Here is a 15,109-nt window from a genome sequence, read left to right as displayed (position 1 = left end):
AGAGGCCATTGTGCTGCACAAACGAGGCCGGATCATCCACATCTTAGAACTAATAGACCACTCTTCTAAACAAGTGCTGAAAGGATTTGGAACTTTTCCAGATCATCTATGTAAAGATACCAGAAAAATAACGGAGCAGCTGTTAACTGGACTTCAAATCTTTTGCATAGACATTGGTCTTTACTGTTCGTGTCTACAGTTTTCACATAAAGTTATAGAACTATATATAACTATTTAAATCTTCTTGGTGTTGTATAGCACCAGTAGATGGTGAATAACTTGTGTCATAATGCAGGACTTTGTACCTTTACATGAGAAACTAGAGAACCCCAACACAGGTCATGCAGATTGCACCCTACAGGTCATATAGTTGCTTTTCTGCATATGGGTAAATAGGTCAGCATATAGATTTATTTTATTTTTTTTGTATTGAGTGTTACAATTGATCAGTTGTATGCTATAAAGCGACACTATCCTAAAATTGAACTGGCCTAGAACAGAGGAATATGTATGTGTGTTTAACACCATCAGAGAAACAAGGTAAAGTCCTATAACAAGAATGCTTTTATGAATTGATCCCTAAATATTTACATTAAAGAAACACATAGGGGGAAAAATAAGTCAAGTCCCTTTTATTGTGCAGTTGAGATTTTATAATTATCTTTTATTTATAACGGCGCCACAAAAGGTCCACAGCACCATACATGACATTTACTGTAGTATACAATAAACGCTACATAATACATTACATAATATAATCACCCATTTATTTATATAGCGCCACTAATTACACAGCACTGTACAGAGTAATACACGATAATAGACTAAATGCAAAAAAATTCACAGACCAAACGTCTACTGATTTAACGTTACCATAAAGATAAATTGGTAACTGTGAATGAAAGTGATAGTAATGTCCAGCATGAAGTAAACCTGTGCTCAAGAAGTCAGGGCTAGGGAAGCAGGCCTAAAGGTACAGAGGGTGATTAAATAGTAGGAGAACACAGGGAAAGAGGGCCCTGCTTATGAGAGCTTACATCCTAAAGGCTGAATCGCTCACAGCAATTTCTTGCTTTCAAACTACCGCTCAAAAGAGAGTTTGATCTACTAGGCCAGTAGTGTTTTACAAAGTGCATCTTAAAGTGTAAAAGACATGTTTGGCTGGGAGAGAAGTGGCAAAATGGCAAATAATTTCTAGAAAGTGGTGTTCTTTACAGTATGAGAGAATTAGTTACTTGAGTCAGTGCTGTCTCATATGAGTGTAACTGGAGGATTCCAGTCTAACAGGACATAAGAGGAGTGTTGTAGAGAACTGGTTTTTCGTGTGAATGACAGAGCTTTGCATAAAAGGAACAGTAATTCCTCTTTCACACAGAGGTATGAATCTGGGAATAACCCAGGTTGTCTCTCTGTGAATGGGGCCACAGGTTATTCTTGGTTTGGAGCCGGATACACTGCTGTCTGAAAGGTTTTCCTGGGTTATTCGTCCCGGGTTCTGTTAAAAAAAAAAAAAAAAAAAAAAAAAGCCCATTTGGAGGGGTTCAACTTGAAAATGCAGAGCAGACACGGGTCCAGTGTGAAAGGCGGCAACCTAGAATATACCCGGGACCAAAGTGCAGTGTGAATGGTTGCAACACTGGTTGAAACCATGTTCATTATCCCATGTCGGACTCTGGATTTTGGTGAGAAAGGGGTAAATGATATGAAATCCTGCCTAATACAGTAAATAATTTTAAAATAATTTTATGGTTCTGTTTGCTCAGTAATAAAAATTTTTACCTTTCTTGCAAGTTTAGGCTTTATACCCATTGGAAATTGTTTTGCCTTAAAAAATAAAAAAACTGTACAAATGGTTTTGATATGCAGGAGATCGTCTAGGTTTCCCCAATGTATTGTCTTGTAATAAAAATGAGTGAATGGAGCAGCCATCATTCAGGAAACCGCAGCTCTGCTGAACATAATTAACATCGAGAGTGGGTATGAGGTTACTGTAAAAAAGTATTTCCATTTTCTGGCCAATTTTTATGCATTGTACTAGCATTATAAACCCTAGTACAATGCCTGACATTGATGCCAGTGGGTATGAGGCCTTAAAAAACATTAACCTGAAATTAATAATCTCAGAGTTCATGAAATTGGGAGATATTTGATATGCTTCTCGCATTTTTTTTTTTGTCTAATGTCCAGACAAACACTATTTGAAATGTACACTACAGAAAAGTGTTCAGACGCTTGACCATTACATCAACAGGGACTCAAATACATATATTTTAATATGGAGTTGGTCCCCCTTTTGAATCGATAATAGCTTCCATTCTTCTTAGAAGGCTTTCCAGAAGATATTGGAGTTTGTGCCCATTTATTCTGTAGAGCATTTGTGAGATCAGGCACTGATGGACGAGAAGGCCTGGTTTGCAATCTCCGTTCCAGTTCATCCCAAAGGTGTTCGATGGGGTTGAGGTCAGGGCTCTGTGGGGGCCAGTCAAGTTCATCCACACCGATCTTATCAAACCATGTCTTTGTAGTCCTTGCTTTCTGCACAATCATGTTGGAATAGGAAAGTGCCTTTTCCAAACTGTTGCCACAAAGTTGGAACAATAGCATTGTCCAAAATGACTTTGTATGCTGAAGCATTAAGATTGCCCTTCACTGGAGATAAGGGGCCTAGCCATAACCCTGAAAAACACCCCACACCATTATCCCTCCTCCACCAAACTTTACAGTTGGCATAATGCAGTCAGGCAGGTAACGTTCTCCTGGCATCTGCCAAACCCAGACTCGCCCATCTAATTGCCAAACAGAGAAGCGTGATTCGTCACTCCACAGAACACATTTCCACAGTCCAGTGTCTGTGTGCTTTACACACTACTCCATCCAACGTTTGGCATTGGTCTTGGTGATGTGAGGCTTCCATGCGGCCATGGAAAACCATTCCGTTAAGCTCCCGCCGCATTGTTTTTGTGCTTATATTAATGCCCGTAGAAATTCAGAACTCTTCAGTTATAGAATCAGTAGAGCGTTGGCGACTTTTACCCACCATGCGCCTTAGCAGTCATTGACACCGCACTGTCATTTTACATGGCATTCTGCTTCGTGGCTGGGTTGTTGTCGTTTCTAAACGCTTCCACTTACAGTTGACTCTGGAATATCCAGCAGGGATGAAATTTCACGAACCCTTTTTATTCCAAAGGTGGCATCCTATCGCAGTACCACGCTTGAAGTCACTGAGCTCTTCAGAATGACCCATTTTGTATCACAAATGTTTTCCAATGAAAACTGCATAGCTAGGTGCTTGATTTTATACACCTCTGGCAACGGGTCTGATTGAATTACCTCAATTCAATAATTAACAGGTGTGGCCATATAGTGTATTTGAAGACTTGACGAGTCAAAAGTAAAATATTAGTCAGTTGTCTGCATTATTTTCTTTTGTTTGTGCTGTATATTTTATTGCTGTCTCCGTGGGCAGCACATAAACCACAGATTAAATAGAAGCAATGCAAGTAACTTCTAAGAATTACTTATCTGGGTGAACCTCATGTCTGTCCTTTAGACAGAAGTCTAATGATGCCTTAGTAAAAGTAAAATATTTTTGTTTAAATAGTTCTGATATAGGGGTGTAGCTCTGGATGTGGAGGACACATTTTCTGGCTGCTGCTGAAAGTGCCATTATCAGATTTTTTTTTTTACCTCCTTTGGATATTCCTGTATTGTGCGTTAGAATGCTGAAGATTGCCCAACTGTGAAGGTAGATGATTTACCAGGTCTTCTGTTGAAATTCTCCACACCCGCATGTAGTAGCTCTTTATGATGGGAAATGACCAAAGACAATAATATGTCCACTGAGGGTTTGCTGCACTTGGAACAGCTTTAGTTATCCGAAAGACCCATAATAAGCCTGCGATGGGGTGAGAGGTATCGTCTGTGAAAGATGTTTAAGGAAAATTCCACGTGCATGGCTGTGAGATGTAATTTGTATACTTCTAAATCTGGAAAATATATTAGCCATTGTGCAAGACCTGTCTTAATTGTGGTATGGTCTAAGAAGTCACTTAGGTAATTGAAGTGTAGTGAGATTGCAATAATACGTTTGTAATACAGTTGTTTATTATATATTACATGTTTTTTTCAAGGGAAATTTTTTTTCTGAAAAATACAGACAACATAGAGCTTTGGTATTTACAAAGCAAGCTTAAGCGTTGTCCCATTGCTCTAACATTTTTATGAAAGTTGCCGTTTTTCCAGAGTGGTCAAATTAAGTACCCATGTACATAAACATAACTTATAATTGCTTTTTGACATATTTATATAGCTTAATTTTAAAGATTTGTATAACTAATTTGTATGATCACATTAATGTGAAAATACATGAAATGGTTTGTTATTGCTTCAGATGACTATAATGTATTGGCCTGCACATTAAGCTTCACTAAATACATTTTTATATTTTCTTTCTGTGACATTCTGGTATATGTTTTTATAATTAGACAGATTTGTTTATATTCTTTTTCTTGGATATGATGCAAACTTGTTGCTTGGATATAACTCGGAGAGAGCATCACAGAGATCTCTTACACAGGGCAAATGGAAACAAAATACTATTCCTAATAATAAGTCCTAATATAAAAACATTACTGAAAAGTTCTGATACTTCAAGGTGTTCTGTAAAAGGTGGAAACCTTAAGTAAATTTGACTCTGATCTACTATTTTGGCGAAGGGCTTTCTGATCACCATTGTACATCGGGTCTCCTCCCCAATCTACCTACAGATTCATTGAAGATCTGTTCTCACTTATTTCATGGATTTTGAAATATTTGCTTACTTACTTGGTGTTGTCTTTGACAAATCACTTTTACGTAGGTTTTATCATATTGCTCTCATTAAGTGTTCTTCATTTGAGCAATTTTCAGCTTATGGAACAAATTATAGTTCTTTTGGCCATTTAAGTTCAACAGTATGAGTGAATATGGAACTCCATAAAAAAGATATTGTTCATGTCCCCTGTGAAGTCTCCTTTCACATTGACACCAACAATGCCTGTCTCATACAGGCCAGTGAGTGGTAACACAGAATAGAGCAGGGTCAAAAAGTTTAAGACATCTGCAGGATTAGGAGAATGCAGCGTGCCAGATAAATAAAACTCTGCATTTATTCTTAACATGGTGAACGCCAGGTAAATTAAATGGTTCTTCCTCACCGGGTTTGTGGTGCATTTCTAAGTGTCGCCAAACCTCTAACAATCCACAGTGGGAAGGGAAAAGACTCACATCAACATCGTCATCATTGGGCACGTAGATTCTGAAAAGTCCACAACAACTGGACATCTTATGTAGAACTGCGGTGGCGTTGACAAGCAAACCATTGAAAAGTTTGAGAAGGAAGTTGCTGATATGGGCAACGGCTCCTTCAAATATACTTGTGTTGGACAGAAACTGCATGCTGAGTGTGAATGTGGCATTTCTATTGAGACCAGCAAATACCTTGTTGCAATTATTGATGCTCCTGGCCACAGAGACTTAATCAAGAACATGATCACTGATACTTCTCAGGCTGATTGTGCTGTCCTAGTTGTTGCTGCTGGTGTTTGGTGAGTTTGCAGCTGGTATCTCAAAGAATGAACAAACTCGTGAGTATGCTTTTGTGGCTTATACTCTGGGTGTGAAGCAGCTCAATATTGTTGTCAACAAAATGGATTCTACTGAACCACCATACAGCCAGAAGAGAGATGAGGCAATTGTAAAGGAAATCAGCACTTACATCAAGAAGGTTTAATTCAACCCTAATACAGTTGTCTTGTGGAAAACTAAAATGTAAAATTTATTTAGGATTACCTTCGCAACAGAAAGCAGAGTAGCAACAGTGCCAGACGGCTGCTGTAAAGGCAAATATAACCCTGGGTTGCATAAAAAGGGTGGGCTAAGTGCATTTGGATGCACACAATGTATTGTTGAATAAGTCACTAGGAGTAACTTGAATGTGGATTACGGTTTTGGGCACCTCATTGTACCATACTTATTATTATTATTATTATTATTATTATTATTATTATTATTATGTCCTTTTTACAGAGGCAGACAACCTCAATATAGAGACCTGAAGGTTTATATTGCAGAGACATTAGAAAAATAGATTTGTTTACTTTGGGGGGAAACATACCTTAGAGGCGGTCAATACAAAGTTTAATGACGTTTTTGTACCATGAGCTCAACTTTATTTTCAAACTTTCTAACTATGTAACTAAGATGCTAAAGCAAATTACACAATTGCCATCTATTGAGTGAATCACAATATTAACTTTTATATATGCCAGTGTTGGGGACCTTTGTTGTTCCACATATGTTGCTGCAACAATAAGGTCACCAACCCTAGGCGGTTTGTTGTTTTCTGTAATGGCAGGCTGTTCCTATAAAAGCCTGTCACACGAATTCCCTATACGTGTAAATATTTTCCTGTGCGCAGCCATTAACAATGTGTTCAGTGCATGTTTGAATCGCATGGGGAACGCATCAAAATTGGAACAGCATGATCATATGGCATTGGGAATGTATCTGCAACACATGTAGTTGCAGATGCATTCACATTGCTGACTGTTTAAATGTGTTTTCTGAACGTAGTCTGCACTGTTATTTTGCTTGTTGTCATGATGGGCATATTGGAAATGGAATTCATTCATCAGATTCAATCTAAAAATACACATGAATTTTGAGTCATTCAGGTGCTTTCCTTTTTTTAAAGTCTGTATGTATGCCCCCTTGCAAAGCATTGCCCTGGCTAAAGTGTTTTAGCTGCTAAAAAGGAATACTAACCCTATTCAATATTTTTGTAATTTAAATATTAGATAGTCCTATGTCATTTCTTGGCTTCTATGAATGGGTTTGAAAGTGTAGAGATTAGCTGTCCTACATTACTATTAATTTATGTACACCATTTAATTTCCTTATTGCCTCCTGGTACCTTCCTATTCGTCTTTAGCTGGCCAGGTAAGCCAATCCTACCTCTCAATGGTACAAGACTAATTTGTCTATTTTGGTGACATATTTAGTGGTGGATTTAATTCAGCAATTATGGTAGAGAAATCTCCGCTCATTTTTGCTCACACCTAGTTTCAGAACAGTGACATGGGGATATGTTGCGTGAGGCTCCTATGGGAGCTTGCACTTCAATCTGCTCCATAGCATGCCTAGCGGTCGTTTACTTCTAGGATGGTTCAGTTAGTGTAGTAACGAGAACCATGCACACAGGCGAATAGTGGTGACCTATGGTCATCTTCTGACCACATTTACAAATACCTTGTGATTTTGTAGCAGTTGCCCTATATATCGATTGGTGAGACAAGAATTAAAGCTAAGCTAACCTAACAACACGTGTCATCTTCTGCAACTTAAGGATTCTGTACCTTTTAATTAGCAACAATGTGTTGAATATGACACAGACACAAGCCACTAGTGTATCCCTATCCTTAATCATATGTAATAATCAGGGCCGTAGCCTGGCAGCCATTGAGGTTGGACGCACTGAAGCGGAGCTTCGTCCACTTACATTAAAGAAAACTCCATCCACTCTCCGAACTGTGTGCCACTGAACTTCGTTGTTAGATCCAGAGGCTCTCTGGACCACACAGGCTCTGACTGTTTGCTCTGTAGTCTGTCCTCGCACCGAACTCCTCATATGTAATAATCACAATACAACAACTGAGGTGGGTATGAATTTGTGGGTGTGTTTTGCCAGTGGCAGCCTGGACAGGTCAGGGGTTCACATAAATCTCTGTAAAGAAGAAAATCCAAATATGCCCATATTCTGTACAAAGGGATACCCTAGAACTATGCCTAGCATATGCAGGCCACTGTAAGCAAAGACTGTTGATTATATTCCTTGTTTGTTCTCTCTAGATGAAGACTGGGAAACGCTGTCAGTATTTGGCACAGTCTGTTTCCGTGCTAAGAAAATCTAAATATAAATTACAGATGGCATCACTCCTCTTATGACTGCATAGTTCTCAATGTCCTCACTGGATCTGCTTCACTATTCCTTATATTTCTTAAGCCAGATATTTTGTGCAGCACGTTTGAATTTTTTTATCCGAAAGAATGATTTTGAGCCCCTTTCCCAAAGATTGCGACTTATATATTTTTAATGTGTTGATTAGGAAAAGTCAGGAATAAAGCAGCAGAGTTCATTAAAGTCTGCGGTATGTATAGTTTTCATTAGTGAAGAGGGCACACATTTCCTACAAGACCATAGATTCGTAGCCTGTATGATGCAGAGCCCTGCAGTAAATCTTGGTGTAGAATAACTGACTCAAATAGGGAGGCAAGCAGCAGTATGTTTTGTGGCAGCTGTCTATCATATTTTCCGATAAATCTTTCCAACATCAAGATTTGCAAGTTTGTTTATTTAGTGAATTGTTGTTCTTTCCAAACATTAGGATATTCTGGATACTCCATTTTGTATTTATATAAGCAGGACAAAATTATTTTTAGAAGTCTAAATTCCCTAATATACACATACAGAGAGAGACTAGGGTCGATTGTGATAGCAACTAATTAACCTACTAGTATGAGTGTGGGAGGAAACCGGAGAACATGCAAACTCCACACAGATAAGGCCATGGTCGGGAATTGAACTCCTGACCCCAGCGCTGTGAGGCAGAAGTGCTAACCACTTAGCCACCATGCTTGCCTTTACAGTCTTATGCTGTCTTTACACTGCAATTGTTTTTAAAACATTTTGTTTGTTTCCATCTATGACCACCGTCATAAACTACTGTATTCCAACCTCTACAATATTGTATCAATGGAAACTAATATTCGACAAAAGATTGTTTGCTGCAACATCACTGGCAATTCCCTTGCAAGTGAATCTACCAATCCAGTGCTGTTGCTTCTACATCCTCTAATTGAAATTATCCGTAGAATCTAATAGATTCAGGGCAATAATCATTGAATGTGCAGCAAGCATAAATTATATACTTAAAGCACCAATCTCCGAATTGTTTGTCTCTTGCTTACTGTCTACTCTATTAAACAGGTGACCTCATACTGCTCATATTTCCTTATGTATGTACATATCAGTTATTGTCTGTTTTGAGTACATTATTTTGCTCAGTAATGTATAGGCATTGATATTCAGAGTTACACAAGTTTCATGAACTTTTTAAATGAGAAGGTAACACACCCTCTGCAGGGCACAAAGTTTAACATGACAATTACACACTTTTATATGCACAATTACTATGTATTTGCAAAATGTAATCCGTTGACAAAAACTGTGTCAATTATTGTAGCTTGTTCTTGTGGCTATAAAGATGTCTTGCTTAAGTTGGTACTTTACGGAAGTAATGTAGCTTCTTGTTACTTAGATTAAGTGAAACATGCATTGTGACCAGGGGTGCCCAGACGTTTGCTTTCAAGTGTATATTAATCTCCAAAAGTATCTTCATTTGCTGTTTAAAAGCTCAATGGATCTGATTACTATATCTTTGCCTCCTTTCATTTTTGTTTTCCCCTCTCTATTGGATCTCAGTTGTACATAACCTTTTCAGCCTTGCATAAGTATTTTGTTTTTCATCTTCCATCTTTTACTTCCTATCCCCTCTTCATTTTACATAATTTTATTTGTTGACAAATGGTTGCTTGTTAATATCCATAAAATGTAATTATTTTTTCCCCCCTGCATCCATTAGTGTGTGGTATACAGTTCACTGTTCTCAATGCCTCCCAGCCAATCCTAAGAAACCCTTAGTATCACCCAATGAAATAATAACACTCAAACAGTGACTGTTAGCGGCGTCTGCTAACGAAACTACTTTCCTTTTTACCAATCAAGATACCTGAGGGTTCAGTCCCTGAATCCCTGGCAGTGAAGCTAGAGAAGCTTTATTCTAAGAAATTGCTGTTTTCAGAAATGAATCAAACAGCTTAGTAAAAAAATCTTCCAGGAAAGCCAGTAAAGCCACTGTTTGATGTTAATTTATAGCAAAGGTCGACTGTTACAGACGTTTGTAATTTAAAGGTGCACTGACGATGTTCTCTTCTTAATTGTGCCTTGCGCAGGGAAATGTGTATGTTGGATGTGGTTTTGTTACTCACTGTGCAGGCTGTGAACAGACTTGAGAAGTTGTCTGCCACCTCTTTGCCTGCTCCCATATTCACCCAATGATGTCATTGCTTGTCACATTTATGTGACAGACAATATGAGAAGATTCTGTGACTCCATTGGCAGGCTGTGTGTGTGTGTGTGAGGGGGATGGGGGGGGGGGGCGATGAAGGCATGTTTGGGAATGTATCAAACAATGGTACTGTGCTAACAGGTGAGCTTTGCATGTACTTCCTAGCAGGACACTTAGGGATGATAAACAATGGCTGAATATTGATGGTGAAACATATGCCCTAGCACCATCATTGAAACAAGACTATTTGTATACATTCATTCATTTCAATTAGACAAATACAAATATAATTAGTTTTTAATAAAATAGTTAACCCCAATAAATTAAATAATTAATAATTAATAATTAAATTTGTTCACAAGCACTCTGTCAACCCTTTCAGCTGGATGGTAGTGGGATAAGGTGCATTTCTGTCTGAACCAGCAGAGTGGGGTCACTTGGGACATACCTTAGACTATTCTTGTTTGCTTACTGTGCTCAGGACAGCTATGCTTACAGTGATGTAACTAGACCATGTGCTCATTGATTTACAAATATTTAATTTTGGTCAGTGTCTTTGGTAGATGCCATTCCCTTAAATAAAATTCCTAAGCAGCAGTTACGGGACGTGAATACACAATACTATACCGTGATTACAAAACAGTGGACATTCGCTCTACTGAAAGATTAAATAATATTTTGTGTGCGATACGTACATATTTTTGTTTGCAGAAGGACTAGTATGAAATGTTCAACTCTTTTGTAGACCTTGGCAAACTGAGTAATAGTCAAAATGTTCTGTTTTAGATCTATCGCGGAATAGACTATGTGAGATTGCTGCAGAGATCTGCCACTATGTTTCCTTGGAAAGCCTAAACCTTTACCAGAACTGCATCCGCTATGTGCCAGAGGCAACTCTTAACCTGCAAGCGCTGACCTTCCTGAACCTCAGGTACAGTCTAATTTACAACATTGTGTAACAATGAGATCAATCTCTACATTTTTTAAATAATCCTGCAAAGGCTAAATAAGGAGTTATTTTGTTGGCAATAAATGGCCTTACCCGGCCCAGGGAAGTAGCATCTGATACCGGCTCAGTGTGGAAGAGCCAAGCACTTGATCTATTTGTGGTGCAAACTGTTTAAAATTCACATGTGAAACCACAAAATGCTTAATAAGGTTATATTTCTGATTCCAGTTTACAATCTCTATACTCGACCAATACAATTTTATGTATTTATTTACAGTGTACATTTTTAATCCCATTATTTTTATTTTTTGTTTTTTCAAGTCGGAACCAACTGACTTCACTACCTGGGCACCTCTGCAGCCTTCCCCTGAAAGTGCTTATTGCTAGCAACAACAAGCTGGACTCTTTGCCAGAGGAGATCGGTCTTCTGAGGCATCTGACAGAGCTGGTAGGTACTCTGATCAACCCATTTTAACATATGCCTTCAAAGGTTTATATGCTATAAATGCACAGTTCTGTAGAAGAGAATGTTCTGCTTTAGTGTAGAAAACCATTGGATATATGAATATTTCATACAGAGTTAAGTTTGACACTAAAATCATGCTGCCTAACTGTGACATGAGCTTATCGTGCCTACATTGTGCTGTGGGGAGACTCTGCACCTTACACTCTTTAGTTACAGTCTGTCCAGTCTCATATAACCATCTCCTTAGTATCACAATTACATAAGTGGACAGATCACTGTCTCATACATGATCAGCACATTCCTCTGTTGCTGTGAACATTCTGATTGGCTAATAAATGGGATACACACAGATGACCAGGAAATGAAGATTGTATCAATAAGGTACTTAGACCTTGGTCAGCACACAAAAGAAAACCTGGCTGATTCGAGCCATGGTAATATTCATGCTTTGTGGCTTTTTGGTTTGTATCAATGTATTTATGTGTAAATGGAACTATAAAATTTTTAATATTTGTAATAAGAGAAGTGCATTATCAGCCTTGCTCACAGGCAGAATTTTTATCATCATCATAGTCATCCTATACCTGGCTTCATACTATAGTGAAAGCTCTCATGAACTTGGAGAAGAGCAGGGTTACTTCACCGAGTTACTGCTGTCCTCCATTTACTTCAGTTCAGCTGCTGCAACATATTATGTTATTATTGAGTCTGTATGATTCGTATAAATTGTAGTTGAGTAGGGATATTCTAAACTGTAACACTGAGAACATCTAATACAACTTTCCTCTCCAGGATGTGAGCTGCAACGAGATCCAAGCACTCCCTACACAGATTGGCAAATTAGAATCATTACGGGATCTCAATATCAGGAGAAATCACTTGGTACAGCTGCCAGAAGGTGAGTGGAAAAAATGGTAGTAACTAAACTTATAGCTTAATATACGGATCCAGTGGAAGGTATCACATTCTTCCTCTATACAGATCTATCAAGTTTCTCACGTCATTATATCCTGTCACGTAGCACTTCTTTATACAGTGAAAAGAAGTGCTAGATCTTGTTCTGTAATTTAAGGGTTACATTGTTCCCTTCCCCCTTCCAATTTGGCACAAGTATTGATTAAAATGATTAAAGTGCACGTAAATCCACCCTTGGACACAATTTATTATACCGTTACGTTTTATATCTGCAGTGTTTATACTTCAGTATTTCTCATTGCTGACAGTTGACAACTTCAAAACTCTTCTTCTTAAAAGGCAGATCTTCTCCTGCTTCTCTCTTCATTGCCTTGTAGACGCTTGGATGATTGAAAGGTTTATGCACAGTGGCATGACCAGTGATGTCATTGCAAGTCTGAGGGACAGTAAACTGATATGATAAACTAGTTGCTTTGCCTCCTTTCCTGACATTTCCCCCAAAAACAAACAAGCAAATCAGTCTATTGAGTTTTAACTGCATCTTGGCCACAAACACGTATTTGTAACAAATACATTCTTGTTTATGTACATATTTGGACAGCACTTGGCTATACATTTTATAATGACTATTTGGCAATTACTAGCCATATGTGATATTTGTCTTTTGATGTTTGTAATACGAGGTGAAATAGCCAATCATAATTTACTTTTTAATGCAGCTGTGGCTGCAAGTCATGGGGAGGCTGCACCTTTCATTACAGCTTTTGCAATTCTTAAATGAAAAAAAAAAAAATAATTTCATGTTTAGGTCCACATTAATGTTGTTGACTTATCAGTCTCTGGTTGTTATAGATTGTGTAGTCACTGCATAATTACAGTATCATGTTTTGTGACAATTTCAGCTCTAGAAAATTAGTTTCCTTTTGCTAATGTGAAATGTTCAGAATTTCCAGGAGGTATATGGAGTTCCCATTCAGTTTTATAGATACTTCAGAAAGCATGGATAAGCTTTGTACTGTAGGATTGCTTCTACAGGAATATCTTCTGAGCAATGCTTAAACTATGTTGGCATAGGTTGAGAAATAGCATTTGCATATGTCGCCATTTAACTCTCAGCATCGTAAATATGCTGTTACTACTTATTACTCATACTTAGAAAATGAGAAACAGATTAATGGAGCATCACAGACATTCTAACATAATAATTCAGGACAACTAACTTTTTTTTTGTAATGCCCAATTGCTGGAATTCAGAGGGAAAGTAATAATGGAAAAAAAACTGTTCATTAGCTCTATTGTCTCTACATAAGCATTTTGAAGTACAGAATGAGTTTACAGTGTGCTCTTAATCTTCCAAATAGAGCAGACAAAATCTGAGAAAACAGAGCATCCTCCAATATTTTAAAATAAAGAAGTACTTTTTATATCTTTCTCTCTTAATAGAACTTGCAGAGTTACCTCTGGTCCGTTTGGATTTCTCGTGCAACAAAATTTGCAGTATCCCAGTATGTTACCGAAATCTTCGTCACCTTCAGACCATCACGTTGGACAACAATCCTCTGCAATCCCCGCCAGCTCAGGTGTGTGCTTGATATCCTTAAATGTACTACCTCTATGAAATGACATGCATGTTAAGATAGAGCCACAGTGCTGCTTAAAAATGGTAGATGAAATTTTAGATTTATACAGACGTCACTGAACATTTTGTGTATGTCATTGTGAGTATGAAATATTTGTCTTCCTATTTGGGGAACATGGCTAACCTTGGGGTATAGAGGGTACTGGTGCTGCAGTAGGCGCTAATTCTGAATTGTAAACTTGTTTTGATTTCAAGCTCCTTCCCTACTATTCCACTCCACGAATAGCTTCTAGTTTTTCCATTTGTTTCCATGGAGTAGGGCACTTTTTTGTAATTATTTTTGGATCTTCACATGCAGCGCATCCTATGGACGTAAGTGAACACATCCCTCCTAATTTTACTCTAGGGATTGGATTCCCCATCTCAGAAAGTTTTGCTTCTGCATGCCCTAAACCCTATATCAGATGTCCAAGAGCCTCCTTGGTTCTGAAACATAGAAAAATCAATGCAAGGTTTGGCCTGAGTGTCATCCTTCCTGAAAAGGTTGTTGGAGACCTTATCATCCAACAAGCCTCGTAATCAAGGATCTGCCCAGGCCCACTTCCTAGGAGATTTAAAATTGGAACCATCCTCTGAGGAGGAAGATAAGATTCCAGAGGACTCGGACTATGACTGTGGACAGGATGGGAGGATGAGTCCACTGTCAGACGTCAAATTTGTGTTAGTGCTTTGACAAGCCCTCAATGTTCAGGGTCCAGAGGAACCTGAGGTTCCAGATTATTCCTTGTTTCAAAAGGAAAAAGAAACAGTCGTCTTTCTGTGCTCAACGCAGTTTTCAGAATTCTTGGGTGAGGCCTTGCAGAAAATGGATATTTCTGGAGGTTTTTAGGTACCACTGAGTTTTGGTTCAGTTGCCCTCTCTTGGAAGAAGATATGGGTAAATGGGAGATCCCACTTAAGAGTGGATGACCCTATTGCTCATTTTCCTAAATTCACCACTATTGTTATTCTGCATGCTGCACCCTTAAAGT

The 15,109-nt window shown here is 38.2% G+C and overlaps 1 protein-coding gene across 9 annotated transcripts in view; it reads left to right on the top strand.

Moving 5' to 3' along the window:
* Nucleotides 1–15,109, top strand: part of LRCH3 (leucine rich repeats and calponin homology domain containing 3) — an 80,820-nt gene that overhangs the window by 18,600 nt on the left and 47,111 nt on the right. For all 9 annotated transcript variants that reach the window (XM_075202393.1, XM_075202394.1, XM_075202390.1 and 6 more), the window contains exons 2-5: nucleotides 10,956–11,100; nucleotides 11,440–11,566; nucleotides 12,377–12,482; nucleotides 13,943–14,079. In XM_075202393.1, coding sequence (XP_075058494.1) covers nucleotides 10,956–11,100; nucleotides 11,440–11,566; nucleotides 12,377–12,482; nucleotides 13,943–14,079 — 515 coding nt within the window. The remainder of the gene's footprint in view (nucleotides 1–10,955; nucleotides 11,101–11,439; nucleotides 11,567–12,376; nucleotides 12,483–13,942; nucleotides 14,080–15,109) is intronic.

The sequence above is a fragment of the Mixophyes fleayi genome, chromosome 3 (genome assembly GCF_038048845.1).
Source record: "Mixophyes fleayi isolate aMixFle1 chromosome 3, aMixFle1.hap1, whole genome shotgun sequence".
In the NCBI taxonomy this organism is placed as follows: domain Eukaryota; kingdom Metazoa; phylum Chordata; class Amphibia; order Anura; family Limnodynastidae; genus Mixophyes; species Mixophyes fleayi.
Note: the sequence above shows the minus strand (reverse complement) of the source record. Positions and strands in the feature narration are given on the sequence as shown.